General features: G+C 47.3%; 1 protein-coding gene across 2 annotated transcripts in view; it reads left to right on the top strand.

The window, feature by feature from the left end:
- UBE2A (ubiquitin conjugating enzyme E2 A) overlaps positions 1-18,689 on the top strand; it is a 30,678-nt gene that overhangs the window by 10,115 nt on the left and 1,874 nt on the right. Inside the window, exons 2-7 of one of the 2 annotated variants that reach the window (XR_003760442.2) lie at positions 1,078-1,198; positions 3,935-4,144; positions 4,230-4,310; positions 5,632-5,657; positions 16,378-16,467; positions 18,487-18,575. Coding sequence is in view for 1 of the 2 variants with exons in the window: in XM_029067128.2 (XP_028922961.1) it covers positions 4,101-4,144; positions 4,230-4,310; positions 5,632-5,657; positions 16,378-16,467; positions 18,487-18,575 (330 nt within the window). In the remaining variant the exon portion in view is untranslated. The remainder of the gene's footprint in view (positions 1-1,077; positions 1,199-3,934; positions 4,145-4,229; positions 4,311-5,631; positions 5,658-16,377; positions 16,468-18,486; positions 18,576-18,689) is intronic. The other variant, XM_029067128.2, reaches the window with a different exon arrangement.

The raw sequence follows: 18,689 nt of genomic DNA, 5'->3' as shown, positions 1-18,689 counted from the left end.
AAGGGGGGAGGAGGGTTTGTTTGGCGGATTTGAGGAGGAAGGGCATTCCAGGCCAGAGGGAGGTTGTGGTCCAGAGGTGGATGGCGGGACAGGTGACAACAAGGCCCGGTGAGGTTAACAGCAGAGGAGTCCGGTGTGCGGGCTGGGATGGAGAAGGAGAGAAGGGAGGTGAGTGAGTGAATGAATTAATGATTCGCTTATTAGATCTTATGAGAGATTTGGACAAAAAGACAGCTGCTGCTGCTGATGGTGACCTGCCCTGGGGATCATTTTAAAGATGCTCCATTCATGGCTCTGTGGACTGAGAGCTCACCTCTTCCAAGAGGCCTTCCCAGACTGAGCTTCCGCTTTTTCCTCTGCTGCCTCTCTGTGCCCCCCCTTCACCTCTCCTCAGCTCAGCCCCCTTTCCCCCCTTTCCCTCTGCTCCTCCCCCTCTCCCTTCCCTTCAGCACTGTGCTCATTTGTATATATTTTTATTACCCTATTTATTTTGTTAGAGATGTACATCCCCTTGATTTATTTATTGCTATTGTTTTTGTCCGCCCCCCCCCCCCCCCATTAGACTGTAAGCCCGTCAGTGGGCAGGGATTTTCTCTATCTGTTGCTGAATTGTCCATTCCAAGCGCTTAGTACATAGTTAGCCCCCAATAAATACTATTGAATGAATGAACACCCGCCGGACACAGATTGGGGGAAAAACTGAAGAAGGCTAAAATAGGATCTCTGCTCCAGAGGAACTGATGGAGCAGCCAAGGAAGCAGCATGGCTCAGTGGAAAGAGCTCGGGCTTTGGAGTCAGAGGTCATGAGTTCGAATCCCAGCTCTGCCACTTGTCAGCTGTGTGACTGTGGGCAAGTCACTTAACTTCTCTGTGCCTCAGTTACCTCATCTGTAAAATGGGGATTGAGACTGTGAACCCCACGTGGGACAACCTGATTCCCCTGTGTCTACCCCAGCGCTTAGAACAGTGCTCTGCACATAGTAAGCGCTTAACAAATACCAACATCATCATCATAATAGGCGTAATAAAGATGACAGGCGCCTTTCTTCGGCATTTATCACTTTCCTATCTTTCCAGGTGTTCTTTCTTGATAGGAAAAAAATCCCCACGTTCTCTCTCCTCCTCGCAACTCATTTCCCGATCCTCAATTCCGTGGAAGAGCCGCTTTACTCCTCCCACCAGCGGAAGTGCATTTGTGGTAAATGAGCTCCCTAGGGGAGGAAGGAACAGATTGAGCAGGAACCCTAAACCCAACTGGTACCTTCCCCGCCCCCCGAAAAAAACAAACCCCAGCCGATTTCCCTGCCTGCTCCATTACTCATCCTTCTCCCCTTTCCTGTTCTTGGTTGAGTCGTGCTGTCAGCCCGCCTCTTAGCGCCATTGGCACAATCGGCCCTCTGTCTCCGCCTTTTTCTGTCCTCAATGTAGGTCGGGATTATCCCAAAACTTCCTTCTCTCTTGGAAATAATCTGTCCTCCGCACAGAGTGGTGATCTCTCGCCCCCTATTAATGGCTGAGCTTTAGCCTCCCCTTTCCCTCTGCTCCCCCTCCCTTCTCCCTGCCCTCAGCACTGTGCTCATTTGTATATATATATATTATTTATTACCCTGTTTATTTTGTTAATGAGGTGTATATCTCCTTGACTCTACTGATCTTGATGATGATGTCTTGTTTTTGTTTTGTCGTCCGTCTCCCCCGTGAGCAGGGATGGTCTGTCTCTGTTGCCGACTTGTCCATTGCAAGCGCTTAATCCAGTGCCGTGCACACAGTAAGCGCTATCAGCTGGGTGATTTGGGGCAAGTCACTTCACTACCCTGGGCCTCAGTTCCCTCATCTGTCAAATGAAGACCGTGAGCCCTCCCCGGGGGACACCCTGATCACCTTGTGCCTCAGTTCCCTCATCTGTAAAATGGGGATGAAGACTGTGAGCCTCATGTGGGGCAACCTGATGACCCTGTATAATAATGTTGGTATTTGTTAAGCGCTTACTATGTGCAGAGCACTGTTCTAAGCGCTGGGGGAGACACGGGGGAATCAGGTTGTCCCACATGGGGCTCACAGTCTTCATCCCCATTTTACAGATGGGGTAACTGAGGCCCAGAGAAGTTAAGTGGCTTGCCCACAGTCACACAGCTGACAAGTGGCAGAGCTGGGATTCGAACTCATGACCCCTGACTCCAAAGCCCATGCTCTTTCCACTGAGCCACGCTGCTCCCCCAGCACTTAGAACAGTGCTCTGCACATAGTAAGCGCTTAGCAAATACCGACATTGTTATTGTATCTTCCCCCAGCACTCAGAAAAGTGCTCTGCACAGAGTAAGCGCTTAACAAATACCGACATTATTATTGTATCTTCCCCCAGTGCCCAGAAAAGTGCTCTGCACAGAGTAAGCAGTTAAATACCGACATTAGTATTATATTTCCCCCAGCGCTTTGAACAGTGCTCTGCACAGAGTAAGCGCTTAATAAATACCGACATTATTATTGTATTTTCCCCAGCGCTCAGAACAGTGCTCTGCACAGAGTAAGCGCTTCACAAATACCGACATTATCATTGTATCTCCCCCAGCGCTCAGAACATAGTAAAGCGCTTAACAAATATCGACATTATTATTGTATCTCCCCCAGTGCTCAGAACATAGTAAGGGCTTAACAAATCCGTTATTATTGTATCTCCCCCAGCGCTCAGAACATAGTAAGCGCTTAACAAATAACATTATTATTATTATTATTTTTATGTCGGACAACCTGATAACCCTGTATAACAAATAACATTATTATTATCATTAACAAATATTATTATTATTATTTTTAGGTGGGACAACGTGATAACCCTGTATCTCCCCCAGCGCTCGGAACAGTGCCCTGCACATAGCAAGCGCTTAACAAATACCAACATTATTATTGTCTCTCCCCCAGCGTTCAGAACATAGTATTCATTCATTCAATAGTATTTATTGAGCGCTTACTATGTGCAGAGCACCGTACTGAGCGCTTGGAATGGACACATCGGCAACAGATAACAGATAGTAGGCGCTTAACAAATACTGACATTCCGCCGCTAGTCAGCTGTGTAACCTTGGGCAAGTCACTTAACATCTCTGTGCCTCAGTCACCTCATCTGTACAATGGGGATTAAGCAACTGTGAGCCCCACGTGGGACAGCCTGATCGCCTTGTATTGCCCCCCCCCCCCCAGGGCTTAATAATAATAATAATGTTGGTATTTGTTAAGCGCTTACTATGTGCAGAGCACTGTTCTAAGCGCTGGGGTAGACACAGGGGAATCAGGTTGTCCCACGTGGGGCTCGCAGTTGCTTAATCCCCATTTTACAGATGAGGTAACGGAGGCACAGAGAAGTGAAGTGACTTGCCCAGAGTCACCCAGCCGACAAGTGGCAGAGCCGGGATTCGAACCCATGACCTCCGACTCCCAAGCCCATGCTCTTTCCCACTGAGCCACGCTGCTTTGCCCATAAGTAAGCGCTTGACAAATCCCACCATTTTAGGGTGTCTCCCCCAGCGCTCAGAACATAGTGAGCGCTTAGCCGATACCGACATTATTAGAAATACGACGGAACGAATGCCTGCCGCTTTGCCATCCCCCCCCCCCCCCGCCTTTGTATGATGATGGTACTGTCCCCAACGCCCCCAAAGGGCGTGTCTTAATAATAACGTCGGTATGTGCAGAGCACTGTGCTAAGCGTCTCGAAGGGATCTTCCCTCCGGGTGGACTGTGACCTTTTTTCTTTTTGGTCCCCTCCCAGCCCTGACGGACCTATCCGTCCGTCCTGCCCCCCCCCCTCCGGTTTCTCAGTGGTACGATCCGGGCCTCCCCCCCTTTTCGCAGTGGTACGGTCCGTCCCCCCCCCCTCCCGCAGTGGTTTAGCTTGTTGTCCCGCTTTCTTTTTCTCCTCCCCCTCCCCCCCCCCCAGGGTGGTTGGTATAGTCCGCGGTGTCCCCTCGGGCGGCGAGCAGTGGTTTGCGCCGCTCCGGTGGGGTCGGGCCTGGCTGTCGGCCGCCGGTCCTTCGTCGTCCTCCGTCCTCCTCCGGCCCCCGGTGACTTGCATGCTCCATCCCTGAGCCCGCTGCAGCCCCGACATGTCCACCCCGGCCCGGCGGAGACTCATGCGGGACTTCAAGAGGTAAAGGGAAGGGACGGGAGGGCGGCCGGGCCCCCGCGCTGCCCAAGCGGCCTCTTTTCGACCGTCTGCTCCTTCCCTCCCTTAGGCTGCAGGAGGACCCCCCGGCCGGGGTCAGCGGGGCCCCCTCCGAGAACAACATCATGGTGTGGAACGCCGTCATCTTCGGGTAAGTCCTGGTCCCGGGAATAATGGTGGTGGTGGTTAAGCGCTTACTACGTGCAGAGCACCGTTCCTGAGCGCTGGGGGGGGGGGGGGGGGGGAAGCGGGGTGGTGAGGTTGCCCCATGTGGGGCTCCCGGTTTTAATCCCCATTTGACAGATGAGGTCACTGAGGCGCAGAGAAGCGAAGTGACTCGCCCAAAGCCACACGGCTGGCAAGCGGCGGAGCCGGGATTAGAACCCACGACCTCTGACTCCCAAGCCCGGGCCCTTTCCACCGAGCCACGCTGCAGTAACGGCGTCCGTCCCCGCCTCCATCTGGATATTTCATTTATTACCCCGTTGGTTTTCTTAAGGAGGTGTGCGTCCCCCCCATTCCCTTCCTCCCCTTCCTTCTTTTCCTTTGGTTCTGCGTTGCCCCGCCGTCCGCCTCCCCCACCTTTAATAAAAATTAAAATAATGGCATTTGTTAAGGGCTTACTATGTGCTAAGCACTGTCCCAAGCCCCGGGGGGGATACAAGGTGATCAGGTTGGCCCACGTGAGGCTCACAGTCTTCATCCCCGTTTTAGAGATCAGGCCACTGAGGCTCAGAGAGGTTGTGACTTGCCCTAAGTCACACAGCTGATGGGATTTGTTAAGCGCTGGCTAGGGGCAGAGCACTGTTTTAAGTGCCAGGGTAGATAAAGGGTCATCGGGGGGTCCCACGTGAGTCTCACAGTCTTCATCTCCATTTGACAGATGAGGGAACTGAGGCCCAGAGAAGTGAAGTGACTTGCCCACAGTCACACAGCTGATAAGTGGCAGAGCCGGGATTCGAACCCATGAGCTCTGACTCCCAAGCCCGGGCTCTTTCCACTGATGGTGTTGTTAAGCACTGACTATGTGCAGAGCACTGTTCTAAGCGCCGGAGGGCTGCAAGGTGATCAGGTTGTCCCATGTGGGGCTCCCAGTTTTCATCCCCATTTGACAGATGAGGTAGCTGAGGCCCAGAGAAGTGAAGGGACTTGCCCACAGTCACAAAGCTGGCAAGCGGCAGAGCTGGGATTAGAAAACCGTGACCTCTGACTCCCAAGCCCGGGCTCTTTCCACTGAGCCATGCTGCTTTTGAAGGTGAGCCCATCAATGGGCAGGGATGGTCTCTCTCTGTTGTCCAATTGTCCGTTCCCAGCGCTTAGTCCAGTGCTCCGCACAGAGAAAGCGCTTAATAAATATGATTGAATGAATGAACGACAGGCCCCCGGACTGGCCGGGGGGCGCGGGGCGGGCTGATGGGACCAGCGGCCCGGCCCAACCCGACCCATAGTCACCGAGTCCGTTTCCTTTGCAGGCCCGAGGGGACCCCATTTGAAGACGGTAAGTTGGCCGGGAAGGGGGCGTGTATGTGTGTGTGTTGGCGGGAGGAGGGGGGGGGGGGCTTTCTCCATGTCCTCGGGTTGTTGATGATGATAATGGCATTAGGTGAGTGCTTAGTCTGTGCAAAGCACTGTTCTAAGTACTGGGGCGATACAAGGAACTCAGGTTGTCCCACGTGGGGCTCACCATCTTCATCCCCATTTTCCAGATGAGGTAACTGAGGCCCAGAGAAGTGAAGTGGCTGGCCCAAAGTCACACAGCTGACAAGCGGCGGAACCGGGATTATTAATAATAATAATAATAATGGTATTTGTTAAGCGCTTACTATGTGCCGAGCACTGTTCTGAGCGCTGGGGTAGATACAGGGTAATGTGGTTGTCCCACGTGGGGCTCACAGTCTTCTTCCCCATTTTACAAATGAGGTCACTGAGGCTCCGAGAAATTAAGTGATTTGCCCAAAGTCACACAGCTGACAGGTGGCGGAGCCGGGATTAGAACCCATGACCCCTGACTCCCAAGCCCATGTTCTTTCCATTGAGCCACGCTGCTTCATTTGACCTCTGACTCCCAAGCCCGGGCTTTTTCCACTGAGCCACGCTGCTTCCCCATATTATTGGGGGCTGGCGCCGGGGGGGTGGGGGGCATCCAGAAGGAGAGAGAGGGCGATGTGGCTCGGAAGCCCCCGTTGGACCCCAGCGTCCTGCCCCCAGGCCGGAGTCACGGGTGCGCTCCTCCCGACAGAAACTTCATTTTTTCCCCCCCTTCTGTCGTACCACCCCTTTTGTTGTTTTGCTCTCCTCCTGACAGTCTTCATTTTTCTTTTTTTTTTTGCCCCTCTTATATTTGCTCTCTCTATTGTTTAAAAAGGGACCCCGCTTCCCCCACCGTAGCTCCCAACCTTGGCCTTCCCCGTAGCTAGGTGACCCCAACCTCAGCCTCTTAACAGATGAGTCTGGGGTGTTAATGTCGGTCAATCAGTAGGTTGTATTGATGACTTAGGGTGTGCAGAACACTGTTTTTGCACCTGGGGAAAGAGTGGTAGAACAGAGTATGTGAACACGGTCCACGTGCACGAGAAGCTTACATACTGGAAGAGAATTACTCTGAGGGGTGGAAGAGCCTGGCCTCGCTTCCCTCATACGCTAATTCTTTATAGCATCGAGTCTAGTTGTAACAAAGCTTCGGGATGAGGCGGCAGGATAAAGCTTGCTATCTTAATCTTTTCATTTTTTAAATTAAAAAGGCCTCACATGTGTTGTCACAGCCCGGTGCTGGATCTTCTTCAGTTGGAACAAGTTGTATCTCATAGTGGTTTTTTCTCTGGGTCATGTGGCTCTTTGCACATTCATTTTAGAGTTTACTAAATTAAGAGGTGTAGAAATCAGGAATCAAGTTCCTAGGTTTTCGAAGGGGAAGGAGGATTTTTTATTGTTGTTTTTTTAAATACAAGTATCGGCCAATTCAGGATTTTCTTGTTAGAAGGATGGGAATTCATACTAATATACCTGTGATGTAGATCAGTATTAGTTGGCCCTTTGTAATTTGAAATACCAGTTGCATAAACTTGTGCAGAGAACTGCTGTCACTTAAATGCCTCCAAAGATTCCCCTTCCACCACAGTGCTGGATAAATGCCGGTGCTGTTTGGTACTGAAATAAAATTGACAGTGCAGGAAGAGAATTTGCAGGACCCAGAGTTGTTAGGTACATTTCATCAATCAAATTGTTTTCTCTCCAGCAGAAGTAGTTCATCTACTTGGAGCTGGACAGATTTTACCTCTAATAGATGTATTTGGCCCCCTATTCTTAGGTTTTTTGTGCAGGTTATGTGACTGTTTTTACTAGCAAAACAGATCCCTTGAGTTTAGCTTGACTTTCCTGCCTCACTTTAGTCAAAATGCTGCCTGCTGGATTCAGCTGTACCCAAATGGCATCAGTGTTTCAGAACTGCCTCGACTTCAAGAAGTCCATCTGGAAGATGCTCATTTTGTCCTAAGGATGTCCACGAGCTCTTCCGCTGTCATTAAAAGTGATGCAATATTTCATGTTGATATGGATTTCCCACTGTAACTTAAGGAATTACTGGAAGACCCTGCCCTCTCAATGTGAACATTACTTCTACCTCTATAGAGGGTGACGGGAAAAGTCCATGTACCTGCCACAGCCAACAAATGTTCCATTACAGCAAATGTTCAAGTGAACCTTGATCTATGTAAACGTGTTTTAAAGCATTTCACCTTAACGTTTGTATAGGTATGTGCCATCACTTCCAACATTTGTTTTAGCTTTCATATTTATTGATGCTGAGATTGTGTGACTTCTTGCTGTATGTTGTGTTCCCAAATGTTTAGAAAAAGTAGGAAACTATATAGTTCTGGCCAGTGAAAGGTCTTCACTCTTCTTTCTCCCTCCCTGCCTTTTCTCTTTGAGAGGCAGAGGCATTCAGAGGAAAAATACTTTTTTTTTTAAAAATGATAACCACTGTATACGGTCCATGTCCCATGTGGGGCTCACAGTGTTAATCTCCATTTTATTGGTGAGGTAACAGGCCCAGAGAAAAGAAGTGACTTGCCCAAGGTTACAGCAGACAAGTGGCAGAGCTGGGATTAGAAACCAGGTTCTTCTGACTCCCAGGCCTGTGCTTTGTCCACTGGACTACACTGTTTCTCATTCCTATTCTAACTTCCTGTGGGCACTACCCAACGCAGCTACTAGGGGACTAGGGATTTTTGGAATAGGCTGATTCAGTTAATGAAGTGCTGGTCTGTATTGCTTTGACATTTTCAATGGATTAAGACAAAGTAGCAACAAAAATAATAATAATGATGGTATTTGTTGTGCTTACTATGTGCAAAACACTGTTCTAAGCCCTGGGGAGGATACGAGGTGATCAGGTTGTTCTACTTGGGGCTCACAGTCTTTTCCATCTTACAGATGAGGTCACTGAGGCACAGAGAAGTTAAGTGACTTGCCCAAAGTCACACAGCTGACAAATGGCAGAGCCGGGATTAGAACCCATGACCTCTGACCCCCAAGCCTGTGCTTTTTCCACTGAGCCACGCTGCTTCTCATGGAACAAGTGAACAAATTAACAAAAATCATTCAATAGTATTTATTGAGCGCTTACTATGTGCAGAGCACTGTACTAAGCGCTTGGGATGAACAAGTCGGCAACAGATAGAGACAGTCCCTGCCGTTTGACGGGCTTACGGTCTCATCGGGGGAGACGGACAGACGAGAACAATGGCAATAAACAGAGTCAAGGGGAAGAACATCTCGTAAAAACAATGGCAACTAAATAGAATCGAGGCGATGTACAATTCATTAACAAAATAAATAGGGTAACGAAAATATATACAGTTGAGCGGACGAGTACAGTGCTGTGGGGATGGGAAGGGAGAGGTGGAGGAGCAGAGGGAGATGGGGGAAAAGAGGCTTTACCTGCAGAGAGGTAAAGGGGGATGGCAGAGGGAGTAGAGGGGGAAGAGGAGCTCAGTCTGGGAACGCCTCTCGGAGGAGGTGATTTTTAAGTAGGGTTTTGAAGAGGGAAAGAGAATCAGTTTGGCGGAGGTGAGGAGGGAGGGCGTTCCAGGACCGCGGGAGGACGTGACCCAGGGGTCGACGGCGGGATAGGCGAGACCGAGGGACGGTGAGGAGGTGGGCGGCGGAGGAGCGGAGCGTGCGGGGTGGGCGGTAGAAAGAGAGAAGGGAGGAGAGGTAGGAAGGGGCAAGGTGATGGAGAGCCTCGAAGCCTAGAGTGAGGAGTTTTTGTTTGGAGCGGAGGTCGATAGGCAACCACTGGAGTTGTTTAAGAAAGGGAGTGACATGCCCAGATCGTTTCTGTGGGAAGATGAGCCGGGCAGCGGAGTGAAGAATAGACCGGAGCGGGGCGAGAGAGGAGGAAGGGAGGTCAGAGAGAAGGCCGACACAGTAGTCTAGCCGGGATATAACGAGAGCCCGTAACAGTAAGATAGCCGTTTGGGTGGAGAGGAAAGGGCGGATCTTGGCGATATCGTAGAGGTGAAACTGGCAGGTCTCGGTAATGGATAGGATGTGTGGGGTGAACGAGAGGGACGAGTCAAGGATGACACCGAGATCGCGGGCCCGAGAGACGGGAAGGATGGTCGTGCCATCCACGGTGATAGAGAAGTCTGGGAGAGGACCGGGTTTGGGAGGGAAGATGAGGAGCTCAGTCTCGCTCATGTTGAGTTTTAGGCGGCGGGCCGACATCCAGGTGGAGACGTCCCGGAGGCGGGAGGAGATGCGAGCCTGAAGGGACGGGGAGAGGACAGGGGCGGAGATGTAGATCTGCGTGTCATCTGCGTAGAGATGGTAGTCAAAGCCGTGAGAGCGAATGAGTTCACCGAGGGAGTGAGTGTAAATGGAGAACAGAAGAGGGCCAAGAACTGACCCTTGAGGAACTCCAACAGTTAAAGGATGGGAGGGGGAGGAGGCTCCGGCGAAGGAGACCGAGAATGACCGGCCAGAGAGGTGAGAGGAGAACCGGGAGAGGACAGAGTCCGTGAAGCCAAGGTGAGATAAGGTATGGAGGAGGAGGGGATGGTCGACAGTGTCAAAGGCAGCAGAGAGGTCAAGGAGGATTAGAATGGAGTAGGAGCCATTGCATTTGGCAAGAAGGAGGTCACGGGTGACCTTAGAGAGAGCAGTCTCGATAGAGTGGAGGGGACGGAAGCCAGATTGGAGGGGGTCTAGGAGAGAATGGGAGTTAAGGAATTCTAAGCATCGATTGTAGACGACTCGTTCTAGGATTTTGGAAAGGAAGGGTAGTAGGGAGATAGGACAATAACTGGAGGGGGAAGTGGGGTCAAGAGCGGGTTTTTTTAGGATGGGGGAGACAGTGCCTGTGTCCCTTTGGTGGGCTGAAAGCTCCTGGAGGGCAGGGATCATGTCTACTAATTCTTTTGGACCTTTCCAAGCATGTAGAGTACAGGAGCTGCTCAACAGATACTACTGATTGAGAACTTGGGAGTTTCTGCAGTGATCAGGCCTTGAATTGCCTTCCTAAGGGAAAAGGCACTAAGACATTTTCAGGCCAGAGGGAAGAAGTGTTTATCATGACTTAGCCCCTCTTTGGAAGGCCCAAGAGGGTTGGTGTCGATAGATTCCATTTTGGTTCTATAATGGATCTCCCTCTGCTGAAACTGAAGGTTATATAGGATGCTCACCATGCGCCATCCAAATTGGCAAGAGTAAGTTGTAAAAGTAGTCATCAGTTTTCGTCAACATTGCTGATATTAGTTTTCTGTTAAAAATGTGTTCCTTGCTGAATGTTCATGGCTCTGAAAAGAACCCAAGGGTCCTCGAGACTAGAATCTTGAGTTGATAAATTGTGGGTTTTGAGGGATAGCCTATTGAGTCTAAGCGGTAGGCTTTCCCTAGAATATTGGGCTGTCCCTCAAAAGCAATCCAGAATCAGACCCCAATATGTGGATTTTCAGGGTAGATGAGCCATTTTCTCAATTCTTAAAATGTTTTCCATAGGACCTACAGGTGAAATTGAGGCATAGTATTCATTCATTCATTCAACCCTATGTAATGAGCACTTACTGGGTGCAAAACACTGAACTGTTGGGAGAGTACAGTATAACAATAAACAGACACATTCCCTGCCCATAATGAGCTTATAGTCTAGAGACTGTACCAAACAGGTCATATTTGCAAATGGAAGGTATATCATAATGGGAGTAGGGATGTAATGAGTCGAGAAATGAGATAAAATGGAAGTTCCCCTCCTTTTCAGCAAAACAATCAATCGATGGTATTATTTGAGTGCCTGCTGGATGCAGAGCTTTTGGGGGAGCTCAGTATGATATAGAAAAGGTAGATATGTTCACAAGGAGCTTCTAGGTGAGATATTGGGACAGATTTATGAGTGAATTATGGATATGTGTTTAAGTGCTGATGGTGGGATGAACAGCAGGTGCTTCAGGGGTTCATATCGAAATCCGTACATGATGCAGAGGAAGAAGAGTGAGTAGAGGAAAGAAGGGATTAGTTGGGAAAGGAAGTGTGCATATGCACTTCTGTACATATCTAATTTGTATTCATCCCTGTCTCCCCCTCTAGACTGTAAGCTCCTCGTGGGCAGCGAATGTGTCTTGTCAACTCTCGTGTATTGTGCTCTCCTGAGCGCGTAGTACAGTGCTCTACACACAGTAAGTATTCAGTAAATACCTTTGATTGCAAGACCTCTTGGAGATGTGATTTTTAGGAAGGCTTTGAAGTTAGGGAGTGGTGGTCTGCCATATCAATCAATTAGTGGTATTTATTGAGTCCTTACTGTGTGCAGAGCACTGTACTACATCCTGGTAGACACATTCCCTGCCTACAACCATCATACAGTCTAGAGGGGCTATGAATGGGGAGGGAGTTTGGGGCCAGAGGTGGGGGGGTGATGAGGGGTTGGTGGTGAGATGCGGATTATGGTGGTGTCAGAGGAGCCAGTTGTGATGGCTGGAGTGCAATAAATCAGCCAGGTTAGGTAGAAGAGGGAGAGACGATGGAAAGAGTGCTTCAAACCGATGGAGAGGAGTTTGATTTGGAGGTGGATAGGCGGGCAGCCATTGGAAGTTCTTGAGCAGAGAGACGTGGACTGAAAGTTTATTTTGGGAAAATGATAGGGCCAGCAGAGTGAAATATGGACTGGAGTGGGTAATCTGAGGTCGGAATTCTCAAGGAACATGTTTAAGGTACTTTTGAGTCTTCCCTCTGGGCTTAGCAACATTACCATATTAGTGAACTCTTGTCTCTCTTTGAGCCAGTGATATTTGGCAGTTTTTGGGAGAATCCATGTTACTGGAACTTCGTAAACACCATAAAAATAAGTATTTTTGGTGAGCCTAAAAACCTCTCACACTTTTGTGAAAGTTAATACTGCAGCTTGTTTTTTGTTTTGTTTTTGTTTTTCTTTTAAATATTATTATGCCCCTACTAAGTGTCCAGAACAGTTCTAAGTGCTGGAGTAGGTACAGGTTAATCAGATCAGAGACAGTTCCTGTCACACGTGGAGCTCACAGGTAGGAGGGAGATCAGGTATCGATTCTCCATTTTGCAGTTGAGGAAACTGAGGCACAGAGCAGTATGGTCTAGTGGAAAGAACACAGGCCTGGGAGTCAGAGGATCTGGCTTCTAATCCCAGTTCTGTCTCTTGTCTGCTGTGTGACTTTGAGCGAGTCACTCAAATTATCTATGCCTGTTACCTCATCTATAAAATGGGGATTAAGACTGAGAATCCTATGTGGGGCAGGGACTGTGCCCAACCTGATTATCTTTTATCTACCTCAGTGCTTAGTATAGTGCCTGACCCATAGTAAGAGCTTACCGTTTTTTTCCCTGGTATTTAAGTGACTTGTCCAAGGCCCCATTGCATCCCAGTTTGTTTGAAGCTTGGTAGTTTAAATTTCTAAAGTACTCTCCCGGGTGGTCGGTAGGTCTGGAAGAGAAATGATGCTTCAGAACCGTCACTGTATAGCACATGTTGATGTTATTGCGTTATTTTAGGTAATATTTTCAGCGGAAGGTTTTGATTTTAGTATGAATTGGGATCTAATAGAAAAAAAACCAAACTTTTCTGAACTCCAAAATCAAAATGGATGAAGCCCATCGGATTACAGATGAGACCTTCTGGAGCTTCTGGGCTGTGCTCTCCTTTCTTAGTGTCCACGGTACTGAAAGTTGTCTCTCCTGTATTCTCAGGGAGACAACTTTATGTTCATGTAGTGAAAACTGGGCAGAATGTTCTGACAAGTTCCAGTTCCTTCTCCCAAGAAATTATCTGACTGCTTGTTCTGCAACATGCTTTTGATTTTGAAAAATCCTTAGATGCAGATTCTGTAAGGAAATCGGATCTTTCTGGGGGACTAGTCTCTGTCATCGGGAAAGCACACGGCAGACTTGAAAGTAATGCATCCCTGGGTTATGAACATGTTCAGCTCAGCACTTATGGCAGCAAAATCTTTTCCACAGTCTTGGTAAGGGAAAGGTAGCATTTAGTATTGCCGAAATAATAATTATGATATTTGTTAAGCACTTATTATGTGTCAAGCACTAGTCTAAGACCTGGGGTAGATACAAGGTAATCGTACATTGTCGTATTTATTGACCTCTTACTGTGTGTACAGGACTGTACTAAGCTCTTGGGAGAGTACAATAGAACAATAAACAGTTACATTCCCTGTCCACAATGAGCTTAGTCTAGAAGTGGGGAGACAGACATCAATACAAATAAATAAAATTACAGATGTGTACATAAATCAGTTGGATTAAATCAGTGGGACACAGTCCCTGTCCCACGTGGGACTCACAGTCCTATCCCCCTTTTATGGATGAGGTAACTGAGGCCCAGAGGAATTGTGAATTTCCCATTATCACACAGCAGACAAGTGGTAGAGCTGGGGTTAGAACCCACAATCTTCTGACTCCCAGACCCACACTCTATCCAATGTGCCATGCTGCTGCTTCATATTAAATAGGTGATAGTGGGATTTTTTTTCCTTGTTTGTTCCTGGACTTGATGCAAGTGGTGTGAGGAAGTAAATTGATGTTTTTGGAGGAGAAATAACTTATGATTTAGTGGCAGATTTAGTACCCATAGATAAGTAATTTACTCAGGCTGAGCCAGAAAAGGGTAATGCAATTCCAAAAGACAGAGGTCCTTTTTTTCCCTTTTTTCTCTACAGGGAGAAAAAACTGCCTAAGTATAGTGCCCAAGCGGAAGTAAGATTATGATGTCACATTTTTCCCTGCAAAGAAATCTTCCATTGATCCCAGCGCCATCAGTATTTATTGAGCGCTTACTGTGCGCAAAGCACTGTACCAAACACTTGGGAGAGTACCAAATAACACATTCCCTACCGATAAAGAGCTTGCAGTCTAGAGGGCAGAGACAGACATTAAATAAATAAAATTACAGATGCGTACCTCCGTGCTGTGGGGCCGAGAAGGGGGATGAATAAAGGGAATGAGTCAGGGTGATGCAGAAGGGGGAGGAAGAAAAGAAAAAGAGGGCTTAGGGAAGGCCTCTTGGAGGAGATGTGGCTTCAAGAAGGCTTTGAACAGGAGGATAGTAATTGTCATATATGAAGAGAGACGGTGGTCTAGGACAGAGGCAGGATGTGGGCAAGAGATGAGCGGCTAGATAAATGAGATTGAGGTACAATGAGAAGGTTAGCATTGGAGGAGCATTAGTCTTGTAGTAGTAAAGCAGTGAGATGAGGTAGGAAGGGGCAAGGTGATTGAGTGCTTTAAAGCAAATTGTAAGGAGTTTCTGCTTGACACAGAAGTGGATGGGCAACTATAGGAGGTTCTTGAGTAGTGGAGAAACAAGGCCTGAACACGTGGCTGGGAGATCCAAGTAGAGTTGTCTTGAAGGCAGGAGGAAACACAAATTTGCAGAGAGGGAGAGACATCAGGGCTGGAGTGTAATGGGAATCATCTGCATAAAGGTGATGATTGAAGCCACATAAGTGAATGAGTTCACTACTCATCTTACCTTCTAGGCTACGAACTTGAGTAATGCTTCTTGCATTTTTCAATCTCTATTGGCATATGCCTTATTTACCTGTGTGATTGCCCCCGATCTTTGAGGAATAAAAGATGATGTAAGCCATGACAGCAGTGCATTTGAAGAAAAGTTTCAGAACATGATTTTGCTGCAGGTACCAGGGAGAGATTTTCTTCACAGAGGGATAAAAGGGAAGGGGGGAGCCATTAAATCATTGAATACCTGTTTGATACAAGCGTGTGATGCTTGCAGCATTTGATGGACTACAGTAGGAGAGATGTGACCTCAAAAGCCTCCTTACCTTCCTTTTCCTTTCCCCCTTTCATTTCCTTCCCGCTCATCTTACTTTTAAGCTCCATTATTGCCCCTCTCTTTTTTGGGGTTGCTGAAAATTGGGGCAGTGATGTGAGTAAATATGGTAGCTTATTGATATTAAATGTCAGGTTTTGATAGCATCATTGTAAAATGATCAGCTCTCCCATAATGAGTATTCCATGATGTGCTTTGAATAGGGTAGCTTTATAGGATCAAATTGAAGTTTTGAAGTTTCCAACATCTCTGGACTGAAAGGGGATGTTGGAAGTGATTTTATGTGTGTGGCAATGGGCAAGAGGTGTACACTACAGGGTGAGCTTCCCCCTCTTTTCTTCCCCCTCTTCTCCACCTCTTCCCTCCATTATTGAAGTCATCGATCGGGTCAGAAAATAGTCAATTTCTAACCTTTTTTTCTCTTGTGGAAAATTTCCTATCTACCTCATAGTAGCATTTGGAGTTTGAATGGAATGCATATTTAGACTCTCCTTTTTTCCATTTATAACTTTAGTAATGCTCTCTGAACCTGAGCTGAGTGTGGGTGAAGCTTGGCTGCACATCTGAAATAATTACTAACCCTGAAGGAAACCTTTGTGAGCTCACCTTAAAATATAAAGGATCATCAGGAGCTTCTGTTCCTTCTCTGGACCCAGCTTTCAGAACTTATATCTTAAGGGACAAAATTACTCTGAACTTAGTTTGGCTTGAGGATTTTTTGGGGGAAAAAATCGTGAAAATTTTGCAGGTAAGTACTGGATGAACTCTATATTAAAACCATTAGCATCCAATAACATGCATTCATTGTGGAGTAGTAGCATAAAAATGTTATGACGGATGAAAACTCGCAGATTTTCCTTTGGCTTAAACTTTGCTTTTTTTACTGCAGGAACTTTTAAACTGACAATAGAATTCACAGAAGAATATCCAAATAAGCCACCTACAGTTAGATTTGTCTCAAAAATGTTTCATCCAAATGGTAAGTATTTCTAGAGTAACATTTGGTATCTAGTCACGGCCAGGCCATGCTCTTTGCTAACTGGTTAGACCAGTGACTAGCTGGGTACATTTCTGTTTGGAAAGTTCAAGTTGTTGCCTTTTCTATTCTGGATCAGAAGAAGGGAAGAATTAAAACAGTCTGCTGTTTTGTAATCTTGAGGTTAGAGATGACAGTGTTTTCAGAATTGGCTGAAATTTGTGTGTGTTATTTAGGCTATGTTTTTATTTTTCCAGTTCTAATATCCAGTTCATGCTTCTAGAACACTTAATTGTTGCCATTTTTTTAAAATACCTGAATCCTATCATGATTGTCCCTAAAAAATCAGTAATACCTTGATTTGAGTATAAGTATCGATTATTCATTTCAGTGGTCTTGTGAGCAAAACCACTCTTAAGTGGTGGGAAAGAACACAATCAAGGATGAACTGGAAAGATACATTAGGAAAGATCAACTCTACAGGTTCAGTTTCTGCTCCCCGTGACTGCTCTCGAAGCGATAAGTTCCTCCAGGAACAGTTGAAAGGGCCCACGGTCCCAGTTACGGCAAGGCAGGATGGGAGCCGAGCCCTGGGCCGCAAAAGAGAGGAAAGGAGGAATTACAGAGTATGTTGTGTGCCTGGCATGTTTGACTCTTTCTATGCCACATTCTGACTTTTTCCCTTTCCTCTCCTTTCCCTCAACCATTTCTTGCTGTAAGTGGAACCACGGGTCGTTTCAGCTGCTCTTGGACCAATCTGTCACTTCGAGAGCAGTCACAGGGAGCAGAAAATAAACCTTTTAGGGTGCGTGCGGAAGTTTAGGTTTCGCTCAGCGAGAGACGTGTTTGTCCCCGAGGCCTGACTGGAAATCTTCCGCTCGATGCGAGTAAAGTAATGGTGACCTTGCAGGCCAGAGGCTTTCAGTCGAAGGTACCACTAGGCCCTGGCCCCCTAGAAAGAACTCAAAGGTAGTGGTGGCGATGGCCATTTTTAGTGCACCCCTACCACTGCCGACTACTTCTTGTAGACACCAGAACTTAGGGAGAGCCGAGCAGCAGTCGCCTCCAGAGGTGAAGAGAAGCCACTGCCGCTTCTCAAGTCGATGCCCGTGGGGGCATAATAAGCTTTGGCCTCTCAGCTAGGGCAGAGTGAATTCTGTGGCTGGGGTGCTAGTGCTTTTTTTCCTAAAGCAAAACCTGTTTATCACAGGTACAGTCTAATCAGTGGCATGCACGTGTTTACCGTGTGGAAAGCAGTCTACAAAGAGCTCAGGGGAGTGAGAGGGCAGCAGGAATCCAATGGCTGTCCTCAAGGAGCTTTCAGAATAGACGTGGAGATGGTTGTTAAATTGCGGTTGGCAGGAGAGATGGGGGCAGAGTAAGTCGGTTGGTGTTAAAGAAGCTAAGTGTGCAGGCTGGAGTACAGTGGGAGAGGAGCAAAACAGAGCTCAGTGAGCACCTTCAGGCCACTTTGTTGGGCTCATCACCATCGGCCGTTTAGGTAGAGTAACTAAGCGGCACAAGTCACAGGTATAAAGAACCTAATGCTCTGTTCACTTATCGAGAGAGCTCATGACAGCCCATTAAGCCAGACATAGGGCTCTTCTTATTTCTCGGTGACACAAGGGGAGTGATCAATCTTCCTTGAAGGCATTGCACTCAGTGCTCAGGTTACCCTCTTCCAGACTTACCGTAGTGGGAATGTGCGGTGGTGGTAGGCTGGCAGCAGAAAACTTCACAGGGATAAAAGAGAGTAACGAACAAGTACCATCTTGAAACTTTTAAAAGCAGAAAAGTCAGGTTGTTTTTTACCAAGGTTTTTCAAATCATGATCCCTTTACTCCTCAACCGATACAACTATTATTCATACTTAACCCAGCCGTGTTTTTTTATTAAGAAAAATGGAATCAAAGTGAAAGGAAAAACACCAACTAGGAGTTGTATGGTGGAAAATAAGCAGTTTTAGCCAATTGAAAGTAATCAGTCCTTAAATGAACTTGGTTTCTTAATTCCCCTTTCTAGTTTATGCAGATGGTAGTATATGTCTGGATATTCTTCAAAACCGTTGGAGTCCAACATATGATGTATCCTCCATATTAACTTCCATACAGGTGAGTCTTTCCCTACTTAAGTGTCACTTCAGTCAATAATAGATGTGAGGACCTATTCTGCACACTGTGCTTTACATTAGGGCAGTGCAGAACAGAATACAACACTTACAGTAC

The sequence above is a fragment of the Ornithorhynchus anatinus genome, chromosome 6 (assembly GCF_004115215.2).
Source record: "Ornithorhynchus anatinus isolate Pmale09 chromosome 6, mOrnAna1.pri.v4, whole genome shotgun sequence".
In the NCBI taxonomy this organism is placed as follows: Eukaryota; Metazoa; Chordata; class Mammalia; order Monotremata; family Ornithorhynchidae; genus Ornithorhynchus; species Ornithorhynchus anatinus.
This window is presented reverse-complemented; position numbering and strand designations above follow the sequence as displayed.